The 22,327-nt window shown below is 31.6% G+C and overlaps 1 protein-coding gene and 1 pseudogene across 1 annotated transcript; both read left to right on the top strand.

Moving 5' to 3' along the window:
* Window positions 1–1,458: 1,458 nt before the first annotated feature.
* On the top strand, window positions 1,459–13,839 carry LOC143398475 (olfactory receptor 6C2-like; annotated as a pseudogene).
* A 7,154-nt stretch (window positions 13,840–20,993) lies between these two features.
* LOC143396968 (olfactory receptor 6C2-like) lies at window positions 20,994–21,929 on the top strand. Its single transcript, XM_076852970.1, has one exon. The coding sequence runs from the start codon at window positions 20,994–20,996 to the stop codon at window positions 21,927–21,929; it is 936 nt and encodes a 311-aa protein (XP_076709085.1).
* The last annotated feature ends 398 nt before the right edge of the window (window positions 21,930–22,327 follow it).

Genomic DNA, 22,327 nt, shown 5'->3' with positions numbered 1-22,327 from the left:
GGGGATAAATGATTTTGTATTATTATTTAACTTACCATTTTAAGATAATAATGAACATTCTGGGCTGAGGTTGTGGCTCAATGGCAGAGTGCTTGCCCAGCAAGTATGAGGGACTTGGCTCAATTCTCAGTACCACATATCAATAAATAAAATAAAGGTCCATTGACAACTAAAATATTTTTTAAAAAATAATGAACATTCTGACAGTTTTCTTTTGAATAATAAATAAAGGACTTTCACTTTTAAGTATTTATTCCAATTCAGAAAGATTAATTTTATGAGTACACAATACCTGAATGTATGCAAACTCAGAATGGAAGTGTATAACTATAAGAATCTATTTTGAAAAAAGTTAATTCAAATAGTTAATTTAATGGGTAAATTATGGGCAAATTAGAATGACTTTTGTGGGATAGGTGCCATTGAGTTACTAAAAAAAAAATGTGTTATGACTGAAGTAGCAAAGGGAAGAGATTGATAACTCTGACTTGAAATGAGGAAACAGGTACTTAAGAAAAGTGATATTTTGAGAGGGCTTAGAAAAATTAATATATGAAGTATTTCAGAATAAATGACAGATAACCAAACTTGAACAGTGTTTCTTTACATGTAGATCTGACATATAGGTCAGACAAATAGTATCTTAAAACAAAACAGAATTAGTATTTTTCTTACTTCACAGCGATTCACAAATCACTTAGAATTTGCTTTAGGAATATCCCAAGTTAATCAGAGGAAGTTTGGGGATTTTGAAAACATAAAATAATATGTTTCATTATTACTTTTCAAAACATACCATTGAGATTATCACATTTTTAAAATAATGATAAAATTCATTTAGAAATGTAATCTCTTTTATCTAAAAATTAAGTGATTAGTTATTTTAGAGCATATGCCTATATACATAGATATACACCTATATACAAATACACACATAAAACTTTTAAATATACACTTCAAAGGTAAATAGTTCTCAAATGTAATCTTATGTACTCATTGAATGTCCATTTACTTATAAAGTTAATTGTCTCTTCATTTATGTTTTCTGCCATTTTATAGATGCAGTAATTGAGGCCAAGAAAATTACACTGTTTCAAAGTGTTACCAAAAGTAAGTCAGAATCAGAATCTAGGTTTTTCTGATGGCTCTGTCTAATAAGCAATGTCCCCAGAGCCAATTAGTCAGTTGATCAATGCATCACATTTATTTGTTTCTTTTTAACTATTCAGTTTGAGCAACCTACTTTCATTTTAATCTCATAACTGTATTTAGTACCTACATGTTAAGCATAAGCGGGAAATATGACTATTATCTCTCTCATCTTAGTGAATCCTTGCCTTAAAATAGCCATCTACTATTTCCTACAAAATTTTGCTTTCTTGGAGACCTCATTCACTTCTGCATGTATTCCCAGATACTTATGTAACATAGCAACAGGTGACAAGATGATTACCTACAATGCCTGTGTCAGCCAAGTATTTTTTACTGACCTTTGGTGTAACTGAATTTTTTCTCCTGGCTTCCATGTCCTATGATCGCTCTGTGGCCATCTGCAAGCCCCTGCATTATGTGACTATCATGAGTAGTAGAGTCTGCAGGAGACTTGTCTTTTGTTGTTGAGTAGCTGGTCTGTTTCTTTTAATCCCCCCACTCAGCCTAGGCCTAAAACTGGAGTTTTGTGATTTCAGTATCATTGATCATTTTCTTCATGATGCATTTCCCCTCTGAAAATCTCTTGCACAAATACTTGGTTTATGGAACAGACCATTATCATCTGTGCTGTAATGACCCTCATTATGTCACTCATGTGCATAGCTCTGTCCAACATTTACATCATCAAGGCAATTTTAAGATTCCCAGCAAAAAAAAAAAAAAAAAAAAGGGCTTTTCTACCAGTTCTTCCCTTATGATTGTGGTTGTCCTCACCTATGGAAGCTGCATCTTCATGTACATTAAACCTTCAGCAAAGGACTCAGTGACCATAAATAAGGGGGTGACTCTCCTCACTACTTCCATCACTCCCATGCTGAACCCCCCCCTTCATTTACACACTAAGGAACAAACAAGTACAACAGGCCTTCAAGGACTCAGTCAAAAGAATTTTTATATTTTTCCAGAAATAAGGGACATGAAGTTTGATGAACAAGATTGTTGAATTTCTCAAAGTCCACTGGCAAGTTAACTTTTTCAAAACACTCTTGCTCATCCTCATCCAGTGGCATCTTCTCAACAAGCCTCTTTTAAGATCATATCATTTCATAATAGGCAGGTTAATAGCTTTCAAAATTTTAAATCCTTGCTTCATTTTCAAATTTGAAGACCAAATAATAAGATAAAAGAAAATAAAATAGATATAAACTTCTTGTCATTTTTTACATTTTCAGGGACAACAGAATAAATAATCATCACCACTCTTTCTTCCAATTCAAAATGTCCAAATGAATCATTCATTAATTCAACTAATAAATATGTATTTGGTACTTTCTTTAGGGTAGGTACTGTTCTAGGTCCTAGAAACACAGGACAAAAAATAATAATAAAAATAATCCTCTTATGCACACTCAGAAATAAAAACAAGAAATGGAACAAGCAAGCTAAGTGATTATCAGCTGAAGAATGGATGAAGAAAATGTGGTATATATACACATTGGAATACTTCCCAGACATAAAATAAAACTCTGTTATTTGCAAGAACATAGATGAAAGTAGAAACAATTGCATTAAGAGAAATAAGCTGGTTCAGTGGTGCATGCCTGTAATCCCAGTGACTCAGGAGACTGAGGGAGATCATAGTTTGAGACCTGTCTCAGTACTTGTGAGACCCTCAGGAATTGAGAGAGAGACCATGTCTCCAAAATACAAAATAAAAATGGCAGGAGAAGTGGCTCAGTGGCTAAGTGCTCCTACTTCAATCCTCAGTCCAAAAGAAGAGAGATACAATCAGAAATAAGCCAGGAACAGACAGAAAAGTACTTTATGTGTGAAATATAAAAAAATACATCTCATTGAAGTTGTTTGTAGAGTGGCAGTTGCAAGAGGCTGGGGAAAGTAGAATGGGGAAAGGTAAATTGATGAGTATTAAGTTACCGATAGGAGTAAGAAGTTCTGCTGTGCTACTGCCCAGAAGAGTGACTTCAGATAACATTAATATATCAGATACTTCAAAAAGCTAGAAGAAAGGATCTTGAATGTTTCAGTCATAAAGAAGTGATAAATATTTGCGAAGACAGATTATTTTCCACCCTGACTAGAATATTATACAATGTATACATGTATTGAAGAATCATGTTGTACCCCATAAATATGTATAATTTTTATGTTTTTATGTGTTAGTTTATAAAGTAAATTTAAATAATAAAACAAAAAGCTTAAATTGCTTCAAAAATTATTGTTTTGTCATTAAAGGGAATTACAAACCTTTCAATTTGAGAAAAACCTCTAAAATGCTAATAGTTGAATATTGTGAGATTGTAAATTATATCAAATTAATAAAGCCAAAATATTAAATAGGATAGGCTTTTCTCAATAAAAAAGGAAGTTAAAAGAAATAAGGTTAAAAAATATTATTTTGAGAAATTTGAATGTTTTCATACTACAAAAAAATCTGCCAGATATATATAGCTATATTAATATATCTACCCAAAATGTTAGTGAAATAAGCAAACACACACAGAAAAAAATATAAAATAAAATAAATTAAGGAAGTCAATGCAGCCAAATACATATTATCTTTAAAATTTAGATAATTTTCTAAAAGGAATATGAAAAGCTATAAATATAGTACTACATTTTCAGGACATAAACAGCAGTATAATATAAGTGTATAAATTGTTTACCAAATTCCACTCACAAAAAGCTCATGTGGCTCATCATCTGAAACTAATTCCCTCATCCCAATGGCATTTGAATTTACATTTTCATAATTATTTTGTCCCTCATCTTTTCCATAAGATGTTTATATGTTCAAAAAATTTTTCTCATTTTTATGCCTTCGTTCTCAAAATAAAATTTACTCCTTCTAAGAAATTTTTTCTGTCCAATCAAAATCCTACATGCTCAAACCCCAAAGAGTCACCATGTAGAAACATCCTGTATCTCTGCTATTATAACATTATCTCTGTGTCTATATCTTTTAGTAGATTGTCAGTATTGAAAAAAATTTTTTTTCAGTTTAGTTATTGTCCTTGAGTATGAATAATTTCAAATAACTTGAAAGAACACCTTTCTCAACAATAAAAATGACACAAGAAATATTTGGATCATTATAACAGAAAATAAAAGAGAAAAATATCTCCAACAAGTGGAATTGAATGTATCAGTGTTGAAACCAAAGTTGAATTTATGCTATATTGATTATAACATAAATATGCTTCCTGCATTTCATTTTTGATTGCTGCTTTCAGTGAATATATAGTTCCAATTTATTATACATATATATTTATTATTTTATGTATCATTTTATTGATTTTATTGTATGTATTTAAAGTAAACAACTTGATATACATGATAAAATGATTACTACAATCAAGAAAATTAATATACCCATCATCTCAAAAAGTCTTTGCTTTGTATATAGTAAAAGCACCTGATATCTATTCTTAATGTTTAGTTAATTTCTCTCCCTCCTCCGGAGCCACAAGTCCCTTCATTTTTTTCTTGGGGCTCTGTCTTTTCGAAATATTATTTACCATAACCCTTCAATGGATACACTAATTAACATATTTTGATCAGTCCTCATTGTACACATATATCAAAACATATTGCATGCCATTACTACATACAATTATGGTTTGTCAAATTAATACTAATAAAAAAATATTTATTGTATGTGAGCTTTAAATATGTTCTTATACTTAGTGGTATTATAAGAAATTTGCTTAACAATATTTTCATGCATTCTATTATACTTCTATTCCTGGGACAATTATAAAATCAATTGTATGAAAGAATAAATTTCACGTTGTGAAGATCTTTCAGTGGATTTGAAGTCAGAGAAATGCTGGGGTACTAGATTTTAACATAATTTAAAATATCAGATAAGTTAGCGCACAAAAAGAAATTGACATTTCTGCTTTCTTTTAGAATGCTCACAGTTGAATCTTGGCATGTTTGTTGAAATTATTTATTTGTTTTGTCTGAAGAATTTTTATGATTTGTGTAATAAGAATAACATTCTGAGAAAGTAAAGCTGAGTAATATTTTTAAATCTTTATGTATAATTTATTTTTTGCATAAAAATTGGTAAAGCAGAAAAAGAGATCTTTTAGCTACCTTGTGTGCTAACAATTAATTAAAGAAACTGGACTAGGTTGTGTTTTTAATGAGATTCTTAAAGTTGTCTTACAAGTCTCTTTTAATGATCCACATGCTTTCTCTTGCTCTAAAGCCCATGTTCCCATTGTTACTACAGTAGGTTTGCTTGTTTTTCCCCAAGTTCATTACACAAATGATTCATTAGTGGTTTTTGAATCTGGGTCACAGAGGACTTTTTTTTTCATTAATTTGTTGCAGATTTGGCAAATAAAATAAATATCTAGCTTCAAATGGGAAAACCCTTTCTCTGAGCAAAAGAGTTCTGAACACCAATTATTTTAAAGGTAACAAGAGTTCCCTTGAACAGATTTTCAGTGATAGTTAAAAATAAAAAAAAATAATTTCCTGGGCTTATGATAGAACTATACCTATTTTGAGAAAGTTGGTGCAATTGATAAAAGAGAAAATCCAAGAAAATCACATATTCCCAGGATAGTGTTAGTGTTGAAGTGACCAAATTCAATCAGTAGTGGCTAAAAATGATCAAGTTTCTTCTCAACATTTTCAACTAGTGTCTCTAAAAATACATGTAAACAACTAAAAGAGGAAGGTTATGATTAATTGCCAGAAGGGTAAGTATAATAAATTCTGTCATTTTTTTCAATTCCTTTTGGAGAATTGGGTCATTTGTGACTCTAATAAATAAATATTTTCTGATTTCATTAAAATCTAGAAATGCAAATTAATGTGGTATTAACTAAACAGTATTTTTAGAGTGCTTTAATCTTGTGTATTGTATAGATATTTGTAAGATTATATTAGGCAACAATTAAAAAAGGTAGCATAATTTGTGTCATGTGAAAAGTAGCAACATCTCCCACAAAAATTTCTGAAACTAAAAATTAGAAACTATTGGCTTATGCACATTTCCAGTAAAACTGGATACTGTGGGACAGAGATAAAAAGGAGAAATACAGAGCATTGAAGAGAAGATTACTCCAGAAAATACATGTGAATTGTTTCTTTAATGTCTAGTCTATAGTAAAGTTTTAATAATTAGAAGATACTAATTTGATTATAAAGAATCCAAGGTGAGAAGTAAAAAGGGATGTGGAAAATCATGATTTTCATTTTGGTCCTGTTTGGGGTAGATCTAATTATACAATTGAGATCATAAAAAGCAATAACATTTTACAGCTGAGAAATTCAGGAAAATAATCTATCAGAAAGAAATAATGAAGCACTAAGAACTATCAACATAAGAGACACCAGCAAGAAAAAAATGTCTAAAAATGACAAAGCTAAAAGGTGACAGGTTCAATATGTATGTAACAATCAGCAAGTTAACAGAGGCTACTAGAAATATTGTGTGGTTGAAGAAAGTTCTGAGCTGGGAAGGGAGGCACACTCCTATAATCTCAGCAACTGAAGAGGTTGGGACAGGAGAATCACAAGTTCAAGTCCAGCCTGGGCAATTTGTTAGACCCTGTCTCAAAATTAGGAAAAGCAAATAAAGAAAACACACATTATAACATTATAGTAGAAATTTCCTAAACTTCAACAGAAAAAGGGAGGTATTTGATAAACTTTCATGTAATTCATATATTTAAAAAGATGGGGGCAAAACATGATTTCAGACTAATAATGATTGAATGTATGGTAACCAACAAAAGGAAAATAATTATGAACCAGGACACTGAAGTAGTTAAATTAGATTTATTATTCATTATTAGACAGGTACTTTTATAAATATCTTATATAATATACTAATATATATTTAATCTACTTCCAGACAACTAAAGAACTTCAAATAATTGAAAATATGAAAATAACCTGCAAAAAACCCCAGAATCAATGCATTCACCACATATTTGGGATTGAGTAATTGTGTTGATAGAATTTCCGAATTCTAATTTTTTTTTATTTATATATGACAGAAGAATGCATTACAATACTTATTACACATATAGAACAAAATTTTTCATATCTCTGGTTGTATACATAGTATATTCACACCTATTCACGTCTTCATACCTGTACTTTGGACAATAATGTTCCTCACATTCCATCATCATTAATAACCCCATGCGCTCTCCCTTCCCTTTCAACCCCTTTGCCCTATCTAGAGTTTGTCTATTCCTCCCATGCCCCTGTTCCCTATCCAACTATGAGTCTGCCTCCTTATATCAAAGAAAACATTAGCATTTTGGTTTTGTGGATTGGCTATCTTCACTTAGAATTATCTTCTCTAACTTCATCCATTAACCTGCAAATTTCATGATATTATTCTTTTTTATTGTAATAATGTATTGTGTATATATCTCACATTTTTAATCCATTCGTCTTTAGAAGGGCATCTAGTTTGCTTCCACAGTTTAACTACTGTGAATTGTACTGCTATAAACATTGATGTGGCTATGTCCCTGTAGTATACTCTTTTTAAGTCCTTAGGGTATAGATTGAGGACAGGGATAGCTGAGGTAAACAGTGGTTCTTCCCTATTTTCCGAGGAATCTCCATACTGCTTTCCTTATTGGCTGCATCAATTTGCAGTTCCACCAGCAGTGTACGAATGTACCTTTTCCCCCACATCCTCACCAACACTTCTTGTTGTCTGTATGCATAATAGCTGCCATTCTGACTGGAGTGAGATGAAATCTTAGAGTGGTTTTGATTTACATTTCTCTAATTGCTAGTGATGATGAACATTTTTTCATATATTCATTGATTGCTTATACATCATCTTCTGAGAAGTGTCTTTTCTGGCCCTTGACCCATTTATTGATTGGGAAATTTGATTTTTTCATGTTTAGATTTTTTAGTTTTTTATATATTCCAGAGATTAGTGCTCTATCACATGTGTGAGGGGTAAAAATTTGCTCCCAAGATGTAGGCTCTCTATTCATCTCACAGATTGTTTCTTTTGCTGAAAATAAACTTTTAAATTTGAGTCCATCCCTTTTATTGACTCTTGATTTTCTTTCTTGTGCCACAGGACTCTTATCAAGGAAGTTGGGGCTTAATCCCACATGATGGAGAATAGGGCCTACATTTTCTTCTATTAGACATGGGGTCTCTGGTTGTATTGCTAAATCCTTGATCCATTTTGAGTTTGGTTTTGTGTCTGGTGAGAGATAGGGGTTTAATTTCATTTTTTTGCATGTGGATTTCCAGTTTTCCTAGCATCATTTGTTGAAGAGGCTATCTTTTCTCCAATGTACATTCTTGGCACCTTTGTCTAAGATAAGATAATTTTAGTTCTGTGAGCATCTCTGTGCCCTCTATTCTGTACCATTGGCCTACCAGTCTGTTTTGGTGCCAATACCATTCTGTTTTGTTACTATTGCTCTATAAGTTATGGTATAGTGATGGCACCTGCTTCACTCTTCTTGCTAAGGATTGCTTTAGCTTTTCTGGGTCTCTTATTTTTCTAGATAAATTTCATGATAGCTTTTTCTATTTCTATGTGGAATGTCATTAGGATTTTGATTGGAATTGCATTAAATCTGTATAGTGCTTGTGGAAGTATGGTCATTATGTTAATATTAATTCTGCCTATCAAGAGCAAGGTAGATCTTTCCATCTTCTAAGGTCTTCTTTGATTTCTTTATTTGGGGTTCTGTAATTTTCATTATATAGATCGTTCACCTCTTTCATGAAATTGATCCCAAGTATATTATTTTATTTTATTTAGGCTATTGAAAATGGTGTAGTTTTCCTCATTTCTCTTTTTAAGATTTTGGTCAGTGATATGCAGAAATGCCTTTGATTTATGGGTGTTGATTTTATATAGAATTCTACTATTGAAAGCCTTTTCTAAAGCAAGGCACCATTTCAGGCAGTGGAGATGAAATAAATAGAAAACCCTCTAATTTCCTGTCCTTTTGAGTCTAGTGTTTTAATGAATTTATGGAACCAATGAATTAAAAACATGATAAAACATAGTACATGTAAATTATAAACACAAAAATAACAACTAAAAACAGATGCATTTGAATGTTTAATAAACATCTGTATAAATGTTCATGTCAACATGGAAACTGAATTATAAAACATGAAATTGTACAATTTGAATACTCTGAAAATCACAGGGCAAATGAACTAAGTTTAATAGAATTTACATGAAGTAAGATGCTAAAAATTCTGTATCTATTTTTTTTTTTTAGTTTTGATGTATCTTTATTTTATTTATTTTATTGGTGCTGAGGATTGAACCCAGTGCTTAACACATGATAGGCAAGTGCTCTACCACTGAACTACAACCCCAGCCCTGAAAATTCTTGAAAGACTTGTATTTGCAAGGCAAATATTCATATGTTTATATATTTATTTGGTTTTATGATTTATCTGTAATCATATTAAACTTTTAGTAAAATAACAGAAATTTCATCATTTTATAAAGAATAATTCTATTGAATCACAAGAACGAGTTTGTTGTTCCTTTTTACCTGTAGGGAGTGTGTACAATGTTTTACATTATTCAAACAAAGAGATATTTTCTTCAAAATAGAAAAAGTATTCTAGGGCTGTTTAATTAAGAATAAGAGGAGAGAAGACTGAAATAAATAAAATCAGAAATGAAAAAGGAAACATTATGACAGATATCTCAGGAAAAAAAATCATAATGAAATGTTATTAAAAATTATATGCCACAAAAATGGAATAGCTTAGAGGAAATGGATAGATTCCTAGAAGTATGTACCCTACCAAGGCTGAATCAAGAATAGCCTGAACAAACTAATTACAAATAGATGGAAGCAGTAGTCAAAACTTCCCTAAAAAAGGAAGAGCCAAAGATAAAATGGTTTTGAAGATGAATTTGACAAAAACTCAAGGAAGAATTAATACCAATTCTTCAACTCTTTGAAAAAAAATATTCGTACAGGGAACACCTACAAATTCATTTTCTGAGGTATCACTCTGAATCAAAAGCCATAATATATCAAGTACTTTGACCACAATAGAAATTCAGGATCTGAATGTAAAAGGAACCCAACAAATAAGTTTATGAAAGAGAATCTGTTACTAAAAATTTTATGTTATGACTATCTTAAGAAAATGAATATAAATTTGTAAGAATATCTGAATGTTGGGATCATGACATGTTTGGGGAAAGAGAGCAGTAAGAATAAATAATATAAAATTTAGAAAATAATATATTTTCACTTATTCAGAAAAAGACTGCAAAATTCTGCTTAAGAACTTAATTTATGTGTAAATGATATTGACCTTTTAAAAAGTCTAACCATAAAGTAATGCCAACATAATGTTAAATTACTTATTATCTTAGTAAAATTAATGAAGAAATATTTCCATTAAAATGTACAAATAAAATTATTTATTTATGGGATAAAGGATTTTGTATTATTAGATAACTGACCAAAATTTCGAGATATTTATTTTGAGATCATAATGAACATTCTGGGCTGGTGTTGTGGCTCATTGGCAGAGTGCTTGCTCAGAAAGCGTGAGGCACTTGGTTCAATTCTCAATACCACATATCAATAAATAGAATAAAGGTCCATTGATAACTAAAATATTTTTTTAAAAAATAATTAACATTCTGAAAGTTTTCTTTTGAATAATAAATAAAGGTCTTTCACTTTTAAGTATTTATTCCAATGCAGAAAGATTAATTTTATGAGTACACAATACCTGAATGTATGCAAACTCAGAATGGAAGTGTATAACTATAAGCATCAATTTTGAAAAAAAAAGTTAATTCAAATAGTTAATTTAATGGGTAAATTATGGGCAAATTAGAATGACTTTCCTGGGATAGGTACCATTGAGTTATGACTGAAGTAGCACAGGGAACTGAATGATAACTCTGACTTGAATTGAGAAAACAGGTACTTAAGAAAAGTGATATTTTGAGAGGGCTCAGAAAAACTAATATATGAAGTATTTCAGAATAAATGACAGCTAATCAAGTAATTTAACTTGAACAGTGTTGCTTTACATGTACATCTGACACATAGGTCAGACAAATAAAATCTGAAAATAAAACAGAATTAGTATTTTTCTTACTTCACAGCAATTCACAAATCACTTAGAATTTGCTTTAGGGATATTCCAACTTAATCAGAGAAGGTTTGGGTAGTTTGAAAACATCAAATAATATGTTTCATTATTAATTTTCAAAACATACCATTGAGATTATCACATTTTCTTTTAATCATGATAAAATTCATTTAGAAATGTAATTTCTTTTATCTAAAAATTAAGTGATTTGTTATTTTAGAGCATATGCCTATACACATAGATATACACCTATATACAAATACATAAACATTTAAATATACACTGCAAAGGTAAATAGTTCTCAAATGTAAACATGAAATATTTTTTAAAACCATTGTGAATAAGAAAACACCTAAGTGATAGAGGTAAAACTGATAAATAATCTGTAGCAAACTGTCTCTGAATGTTACATGTAGATTTAACAGAAGTCAGGAATCAACAATGCTAACAATACTGTAACAATTTTCATTCTACTGGAACTGACAGATGACCCAAAACTGTAGGTTCAGATTTTAATCTTTCTATTTCTTTTTTTTTCCTTGAACAAGCCAGTGTTCATTTTTAATAAATTTAGAATGATTAACTCAAGCCTACAAGCAAAAGTGGGGAGGGGTCATATTCATGAAGAATTTTCAAAGGACCCTTGAACATGAAGACTTCTTATTAACACAGTCTTTGTCTATGAATAAACCTGCTGCCTGCCACCCCTCCCTACCTCTGCCCCTCAGTATCCAACTGTAGCAGCAGGTTCTGAGGCAACAGCAGGTCCAAACTTTTCTGGGCAAGTCTCAGAGAAACTTCATGGAGAGAATAAGCCACAGAAACGATGCTCTTCTGATCTTCAGGAGAGAAGCAGTGGGCTCTCCATTCCTACTTGAACACTTCCATCTTGGCATTTTAAAATGCAGTTGTTTCTATGGCACATTTAGAATATGCATTTTTAAATATGCTATAGGTCTTTGTCCATGGAAGGTACCTAAGAGGGGGAGGTATTTGTTTTATATTTTCAATAGGATGAAGAGTTAAAGGAAAAACACTTGCTTTAAGAATTTTTAAAGTTATTGTGGGGTGGGTGTTAATTCTGTAAGAGTAAAGGGACAAAGTAAATCATGGAGGATCAGTCTAAGTGTTTCCTGTCATTTTTTTTAACCCATTACAAACTGCATTAATCTATGGACCATTTTATTGTATGTACTATTACCTCAGTTATGCTATATCTTTGGTTGCTTATAGGCTGTGTTGTATTTGAATGTTTTGATCCTGGACAGTAGGTTTTAGCTCAAACATTGGATTCTGTTCCCATTCCCACCATAGCCTAGTGCATCCTTGTAACTGTTGAAGGAGGCAAACTGTCCTCAAGAGAAGGGATGTGTTATGTTGGAAATGGCTTAATTTTCTTCCCATCTTATGTACTCATTGAATGTTCGTTTACTTATAAAGTTAATTGTCTCTTCATTTCTCTTTTCTGCCATTTTATAGGTGCAGAAATTGAGGCCAGGAAAATTACACTGTATCAAAGTGTTACCAAAAGTAAGTCAGAATCAGAATCTAGGTTTTCCTGATGGCTCTGTCTAATAATCAATGGCCCCAGAGCCAATTAGTCAGTTGATCAATGTATCACATTTATTTGTTTCTTTTTAACTATTCAGTTTGAGCAACCTACTTACTTTTTACCCACATAACTGTATTTCTTACGTACCTGTTAAGCATAAGTGGAAATATGACTAATATCTCTCTCATTTTAGTGAATCCTCGCCTTAAAATAGCCATCTATTATTTCCTACAAAATTTTGCTTTCTTGGAGATCTCATTCACTTCTGCATGTATTCCCAGATATTTATGTAACATAGCAATAGGTGACAAGATGATTACCTACAATGCCTGTGTCAGCCAAGTATTTTTTACTGACCTCTTTAGTGTAACTGAATTTTTTCTCCTGGTTGCCATGTCCTATGATCGCTCTGTGGCCATCTGCAAGCCCCTGCATTCTGTGACTATCATGAGAAGTAGAGTCTGCAGGAGACTTGTCTTTTGTTGTTGAGTAGCTGGTCTGTTTCTTTTAATCCCCCCACTCAGCCTAGGCCTAAATCTGGAGTTTTGTAATTCTAATATCATTGATCATTTTGTTTGTGATGCATTTGCCCTCCTGAAAATCTCTTGCACAAATACTTGGTTTATGGAACAGATCATTATCATTTGAGCTGTACTGACCATCATTATGACACTCATGTGTGTAGTTCTGTCCTACATTTACATCATCAAGACAATTTTAAGATTCTCTTCTGCCCAGCAAAAGAAAAAAGCCTTTTCTCCCTGTTCTTCCCACATGATTGTGGTTTCCCTCACCTATGGCAGCTGCATCTTCATCTACATTAAACCTTCAGCGAAGGACTCAGTGGCCATAAATAAGGGGGTGACTCTCCTCACTACTTCCATCGCTCCCATGCTGAACCCCCCTTCATTTACACACTAAGGAACAAGCAAGTACAACTGCCCTTAAGGACTCAGTCAAAAGAATTTTTATATTTTTCAAGAAATAAGGGACATGAAGTTGATGAATAATTTTGGTGAACTTTCTAAAGTCCGCTGGCAAGTTAACTTTTTCAAAACGCTCTTGCTCATCCTCATCCAGTGTCATCTTCTCAACAAGCCTCTTTTAAGATCACATCATTTTATAATAGGCATGTTAATAGCTTTCAAAATTTTAAATCCTTGCTTCAATTTCAAATGTGAAGATCAATAGATAAGATAAAAGAAAATAAATAGATATAAACTTCTTGTCATTTTTACATTTTCAGGGACAACAGAACAAATAGTTATCACCACTATTTCTTCCAATCCAAAACTTCCAAATGATTCATTCAATAATTCACGTAATATATATTTATTGGGTACTTTCTTTAGGGTAGGTACTGTTCTAGGGTTACAAACAGAGGACAAAAAAATCAGAAAAAAAAAATCCTCCTATGCACCCTCAGAGGTAAAAAGAGGAAACAGAACAAGCAAGCTAAGTGATTATCAGCTGAAGAATGGATGAAGAAAATGTGGTATATATACACATTGGAATACTTCCCAGACATAAAATAAAATGAAACTCTGTTATTTGCAAGAACATAGATGAAAGTAGAAACAATTGCATTAAGAGAAATAAGCTGGTGCAGTGGTGCATGCCTGTAAACTCAGTGACTCAGGAGGCTGAGGGAGGAGGATCATAATTTGAGACCTGTCGCAGTACTTGTGAGACCCTCAGGAATTTAGAGAGACCGTGTCTCCAAAATACAAAATAAAAATGGCAGGAGAAGTGGCTCAGTGGTTAAGTGCTCCTACTTCAATCCTCAGTCCTAAAGAAGAGAGATACAAACAGAAATAAGCCAGGAACAGACAGACAAGTACTTTATGTCTGAAATATAAAAAAGCACTTCTCATTGAAGTTGTGTGTAGAGTGGCAGTTGCAAGAGGCTGCAGAAAGTAGAATGGGGAAAGGTAAATTGATGAGTATTAAGTTACAGATAGGAGTAAGAAGTTCTGCTGTGCTACTGCCCAGAAGAGTGACTTCAGATAACATTAATACATCAGATATTTCAAACAGCTAGAAGAAAGGATTTTGAATGTTTCAGTCATAAAGAAATGATGTTTGTGAAGACAGATTATTTTCACCCTGATTAGAATATTATATAAAGTATACATATTGAAGAATCATGTTGTACCCCATAAATATGTATACCTTTTATGTTTTAGTTTAAAAAGTAAATTTAAATAATAAAAACAAAAAGCTTTGATTGCATCAAAATTTGTGTTTTTGTCATGAAAGGGAATTACAAACCTTTTAATTTGAGAAAAACCTCTAAATTACTAAAACTTGAAAATTGTGACATTTTAAATTATGTCAAATTAATAAAGCAAAATTTTAAATAGGATAGGCTTTTCTCAATAAAAAGGAAGTTAAAAGGAATAAGGTTAAAATGCTATTTTGAGAAATTTGAATGTTTTTGTACTACAAAAAAATCTGCCACATATAGATAAGTATATTAAAATATCTACCCAAAATGTTACTAAAATAAGCAAACACACACAGAAAAAAAATAAAAGAAAGCAAGGAAATAAAAGCAGCCAACTATATGGGAATTTTAAAATTTAGATAATTTTCAAAAGGAATATGAAAAGCTACAATAATAGTACTACAATTTTAGGACATAAACAGCTGTATAATGTAAGAGTATCAATTGTTTACCAGATTTCCCCCACAAAAAGCTCATGTGGCTCATCATCCTAAACTAATTCCCCCATCCCAATGGTATTTGAATTTACATTTTTCTAATTTTTTGTCCCTCATCTATTCCATATGATGTTTATATGTCAAAATAATTTTTCCTCATTTTTTTATGCCTCATTCTCAAAATAAAATTTACTCCTGCTAAGAAATTTTTCCTGTCCAATCCTACATGCTCAAACCCCAAAGATTCATGATGCAGAAGCAGCCTATATCTCTGCTATTATAATATTATCTCTCTGTGTATATCTTTTAATAGATTGTGAGTATTGAAAGCATAAACTTTATCAATATAGTTTGTGTCCTTGAGTATGAATAATTTCAAATATCTTGAAAGTACAACTTTCTCAACAATAAAAATGACACCAAAAATATTTGAATCATTATAACAAAAAATAAAAGAGAAAATATCGTCAACAAGAGGAATTGAATGTATCAGTGTTGAAAACAAAGATGAATTTATGCTATATTGATTATAACATAAATATTCTTCCTGCATTTCATTTTTGCTTGCTGCTTTCAGTGAATATATAGTTCCAACTTATTATAATATATATATATATATATATATATATATATTACTTTATGTATCATGTTATTGATTTTATTGTATGTATTTAAAGTAAACAACATGATATACATAATGAAATGTTTACTACAATCAAGAAAATTAATATATCCATCATCTCAAAAAGTCTTTGTATATAGTAAAAGCACCTGATATCTCTTATGGATTTTTCAGAATAAAATAAAATATTATTAATTATAGTTCTCCTGATGTATATTATCTCTATATTCATTCATTTTGCATAACTGTAAGTTTGTACCCTTTGACCTACATTGCAGAGATTGGTTAAATATCATACATTTTATTTTTCTAAAGGTGCATCCAGATTCTACCCAGTTAGTTGCATGTTCTCTAGTAAAATATATAAAATCACAGATCCTGGGGTTTTTCAACTCTTTACAAAAGAGTTGAAACTTTTCAAAAGAGTTAATTCTTTGAAAAGTTAACCTTGAGGTAATAGTATCTAAATTCAGATCCTGTCATCATTCCTACTAGCAAGGAGATTTTTACCAATTAACTCTACTTCAGACATTTCCTTTTGATTGAATCACTTAATCCATTAAAAAAAACAGCTGTATTAGTAAATCAAATACCATAAAATACACCTTAAATATACATAGTTAAAAAATAAGCACACCTTTATTAATATGTGACTTATATACATATAAGTATATGAAGTATAGATTTTAATTGTACAATTAAATATAAAATCAATTTTTTTATATTTACAAAGTTGTGCATACCTCACAAGAATCTAACTTTGGAACATTTTTATCATCCCAAAAGGAACCCTGTCAACTTCAGTCATCACTTTTCATCTATCTCTTTCCACATTTCTTCCCATTCTGAAAAAGCAAATATATTTTTATATATTGGCCAAAAGACAGTTTCAGTTAGACAGGAGATCTAACTGAAAATATATCAGGGTGAATATATTGAATAACAATATATTGTATATTACAAAACAGGTGAAAATAAGTTCAAATCTCTAAGCACAAAAACATGGGAGGTGATGGATGTAAGCACATGGTGACTAAATGACAGGGGCAAGAGACAGGAAGCAAACCTTGGATCAGCAAGCTTTCCTCTATTCTGCAGTGAAGTTCACTGATAAGGCTTGGAAGGACTCATTTTCTGGGTAGAGGAAAGGGCCCCCCCCCCAGGTTACAGAAGAAGTTTGGGTTTTATAGTTTACATGAGGGTGACTTAATCAATGGAGACTGTAGATGTGCAGTTTGGACAGTCAGGGATCTAGTTGTGCAAGTTAAAATTTTAACTCAGGAAGGCATTTGTAAAAAGGTTTACACTTCTTGTCACTGGGAAAAGCTCCCAACTCAAATGTTCACTGCTTATCTCTAGAACCCACTGTTACCTAGAGCTTCACTATTTGCTTTTTTCTCTTTCCAGGATTCATCTGCAATGGGAAAGGGTAAAAGTCCAGTGCTCAGCATTTTGGTATTTGCCTCCTTCCTTCAGGACCCATTGTGGTTGGGAAGGGTGAAGGTTTGTTTTTGGTGGAGATGCTGGTAATGAACCTGGAAAGGATGAATGTTCACTTTTTCTCTCAGGGCCCCATGTAAATATTTGACTAATTTCCCTCCCTCTTCCCGAGCCATACTGTCCCTTCATTTTTCCTTGGGGCGCTGTCTTGTAGAAATATTATTTTCCATAACCCTTCAATGGATATGCTAATTAGCATGCTTTGATCAGTCCTCATTGTACACATATATATTAAAACATATTGCATGCCATTACTGCAGACAATTATGGTTTGTCAAATTAATATTAATAATAAAAATATATTTATTGTATGTGAGCTCTAAAAATATTCTTATAGTTAGTGGTATTATAAGAAATTTGCTTAACAATATTTTCATGCATTCTATTATATTTCTATTTCTGGGGAAATTATAAAATAAATTGTATGAAAGAATAAATTTCATGTTATGAAGACCTTCCAGTGGATTTGAAGTCACAGAAATGCTGGAGTACTAGCTTTTAACATAATTTAAAGTATTAGATATGTTAGTGAACAAAAACAAATAGACGTTTCTGCTTTCTTTTAGAATGCTCACAGTTGAAAATAGGCATGTTGAAATTATCTATTTGTTTTGACTGAAGAATTTTTATGGTTTGTGTAATAAGAATAACATTCTAAGAAAGTAAAGCTGAGTAATATTTTAAAATCTTTATGTTTTTGCATAAAAATTGATAAAGCAGAAAAAGAGACAGATCTTTTAGTTACCTTGTGTGCTAACAATTAATTAAAAGAAACTAGACTAGGTTTTGCTTTTAATGAGATTCTTAAAGTTGTCCTAAAGTCTCTTTTAATGATCCACATGCTTTCTCTTGTCTCTAAAGTCCATGTTCCCATTGTTACTATGGTAGGTTTGATTGTTTTTTCCCCAAGTTCATTACACAAATGATTCATTAGTGGTTTTTGAATCTGGGTCACAAAGGACTTTTTTGTTCATTAACTTTATTGCAGATTTGGCAAATAAAATAAATATCTAGCTTCAAATTGGAAAACCCTTTCTCTGAGCAAAAGAGTTCTGAACATCAATTATTCTAAAGGTAACAAGAGTTCCCTTGAACCCACTTTTCAATGATAGTTAAAAATTTAAAAAAAATTCCTGAACTTATATAGCACTATATCTGTGAGATATATAGCACTATATATGTGAGACAGTTGGTGCAATTGATAAAAGAGAAAATCCAAGGAAATCACGTATTCCCAGGATATTGTTAATGTTGAAGTGACCAAATTCAATCAGTAATGGCTAAAAATTATCAAGTTTATTCTCAACATTTTCAAGTTGCATCTGTAAAAATACATGAAAACAACTAATAGAGGAAGGTTATGATTAATTGCCAGAAGGGTAAGTAAAGTAAATTCTGTTATTTGTTTCATTTTCTTTTTTGAGAATTGGGTCATATGTGACTCTAATAAATAAACCTTTCCTGATTTCATTAAAATTTAGAAATGTAAATTAATGTGGTATTAACTAAACAGTATTTTTAGAGTGCTTTAATCTTGTACATTGTATAGGTATCTATAAGATTATATTAGGCAATAATAAAAAAGATAGCAAAATTTGTGTCATGTGAAAAGTAGTAACATCTCCAAGAAAAATTTCTAGAAAATAAAAACTACAAAGTAATGGCTAGATATGTATATATCCAGTAAAATTGAATACTATGGGACAGAGATAAAATGGAGAAATACAGAGCACTGAAGAGAAGATTAATCCAGATCATCCATGTGAAGTGCTTAATTCAATGTCTAGTTTGTAGTAAAGTTTTAATAAATAGAACATACTAATTTGATTATAAAGAATATGAAGTGAGAAGTAAAAAGGGGTGGGGAAATCATGATTTTCACTTTGGTCGTGTTTGTGGTACATCTAATTATACCATTGAGATCATAAAAAGCAATAACTTTGTAGAGTTGAGAAATTCAAGATACTAATCCATCAGAAAGAAATAATAAAGCACTAAGAACTATCAACATAAGAGACACCAGCAAGAAAATAAATGTCTAGAAATGACAAAGCAAAAAGGTGTCAGGTTCAATATGTATGTAACTATCACCAAGTTAATAGAGGCTACTAAAAATACTGTGTGGTTGAAAACACTTCTGAGCTCGGAAGGGTGGCACACTCTAATAATCTCAGCCATTGGAGAGGCTCGGATAGGAGAATCACGAGTTCATGTCCAGCCTGGGCAATTTGTTAGACCCTGTCTCAAAATTAGGAAAAGCAAATAAAGAAAACACACATTATAACATTATACTTAGAAATTTCCTAAACTTCAACAGAAAAAGGGAGGTATTTGATAAACTTTCATGTAATTCATATATTTAAAAACATGGGGTCAAAACATGATTTCAGACTAATAATGATTGAATGTATGGTAACCAACAAAAGGAAAATAATTATGAACCAGGGCACTGAAGTAGTTAAATTATATTCATTATTCATTATTAGACAGGTACTCTTATAAATATGTTATATAATATACTATCACATAGTATATGTATGAAGAGTAATATTATATTTTCCATTTTACACTAAGAAACTGAGTCACAGTCAAATTAAATCATGCTTGAAGAAATATGTTATAGTTTAAACCTGTTATATTTTGGACTTGGAATACTAATACAGTATTTTTGACTATGCTTCACACTTATAGACATTAAAAAGTAAAAAAAAAATTGTGATTTTTAACAAGTATATATTCTATACCTAACTTATATTATCATCCTATACAATAAATTCATCCTCAAAATACTCTTTCTTATGTACCACAATAAGAAAGCAGTATTTTAAATAGAAAATTATGAGGAAAAATCAGAGGAATAAGTAAGGAAGTAGTTGTTTACAGAAAACACAAGTGTACTTGACATCCTCAGCCACAGAAGGAGAGCCTGTATAATTAACTCTCTGTGTGATATAATTGTATTAATAACAAGACTTTAAGGAAACATAAATATGAAAAGTTTAAGATTCAGCTTTAGGGTTCACAGTATGAATAAGGAAAATCTCTCAATCTCAGAAAACACTAGTAGTCAAATTGAACTGTTTGGGAAAATTAAATCTGACATGCAGGTAAAATAAAAAATAAGAACAGAATGCAATAATAAGGAAGCAACCATAACATTTTGGAATTGGTATAGATAATGTAATTTGATTATTTTAATCTATCCTGGAATGACCAAAAATATATGATTATAGAACCTATGCTACCAGTGAATGACAATATTTGTAAACAAAATACTTACATGTGAATGGGTTTTCCAGGTTCTTCCTCTGTGATTTACTATCCTACACAAATATCAAGAATTTTAAATGCAAATTAAGTAGAAGTCAGGATCCACTTATGAGAAATCACACAATAACAACATTTATCCTGTTGGGACTGACAGATGACCCACAACTGAAGGTCGTGATTTTCATCTTTCTCTTTCTCACCTACATGCTGAGCATAACTGGGAACCTGGCAATCATCTCCCTCACCTTCCTGGATACACGCCTCAAAACTGCCATGTACTTTTTCCTACAAAACTTCTCCTTCTTAGAAATCTCATTCACAACTGCTTGTATTCCCAGATACTTGTACAGCTTATCAACAGGGGATAAGACCATCACATATGACAGTTGTGCCATTCAGATATTTTTCACTGATCTCTTTGGTGTAACAGAATTTTTTCTCCTCGCCACCATGTCGTATGACCGATACATAGCTATCTGCAAACCTCTACACTATGTGACCATCATGAACACCAGGGTGTGCAGAAGACTCATCCTTTGTTGCTGGACAGCCGCTTTGTTGGTCATACTCCCACCACTTAGCCTGGGCCTGAATCTGGAATTCTGCAACTCTAATGTTATTGACCATTTTGCCTGTGATGCAGAACCCATCCTAAAAATCTCATGCACAAAAACATGGCTCATTGAGCAGATGGTTATAATTTGTTCTGTTTTAACTTTTATCATGACTCTCATATGTGTAGTTCTATCCTATGTATACATCATTAAGACTATTCTGCAATTCCCTTCTGCCCAACAAAGGAAAAGGGCATTTTCTACCTGTTCTTCCCATATGATTGTGGTCTCCATAACCTATGGGAGCTGTATCTTCATCTATGTTAAGCCTTCAGCAAAAGATTCAGTGGCTATTAACAAGGGGGTGACAGTCCTTGTTACGTCCATCAGTCCCATGTTGAACCCTTTCATTTACACACTGAGGAACAAGCAAGTAAAACAGGCCTTCAAGGACTCAGTCAAAAGAATTGCATTGTTCTTAAATAAGTAAGGGAATTTGCTAGTGTAAAAATATTGTAAGTTTATTGAAAAGATTGTGGATCTCTAAATATGTATCTATGACTTTTTACATCATTCCTCTCATTTCAAGGAAAAATTTCAGGATAAGTTTTCTCAAAAAGAAAGCCTACTTACAGGCAACTAAAAAACTTCACATAATAGAAAATCTGAACAGAACTGCAAATAAATTGAAACACACACACACACACACAAAAAAAAAAAAAAAACAGAATCAATGCAATCACCTCAGATTTGGGACTGAGTAATTGTGTTGATAACATTTCCCAGTTCTAATTTTTTTATTTACATATGATAGCGGAATGCATTACACATACAGAGCACAATTTTTCAAATCTTGGTTGTATACTAGTATATTCACACCAATTCATG

This window comes from Callospermophilus lateralis, chromosome 4, assembly GCF_048772815.1.
Source record: "Callospermophilus lateralis isolate mCalLat2 chromosome 4, mCalLat2.hap1, whole genome shotgun sequence".
NCBI lineage: Eukaryota > Metazoa > Chordata > Mammalia > Rodentia > Sciuridae > Callospermophilus > Callospermophilus lateralis.
The sequence above is the reverse complement of the archived record's forward strand: the minus strand, read 5'-3'. Positions and strand labels throughout refer to the sequence as shown.

What these genes read in the sequence shown, in the direction of transcription:
- LOC143396968 (XM_076852970.1), top strand. Translation starts at nt 20,994, where the DNA reads ATGAGAAATCACACAATAACAACATTTATCCTGTTGGGACTGACAGAT.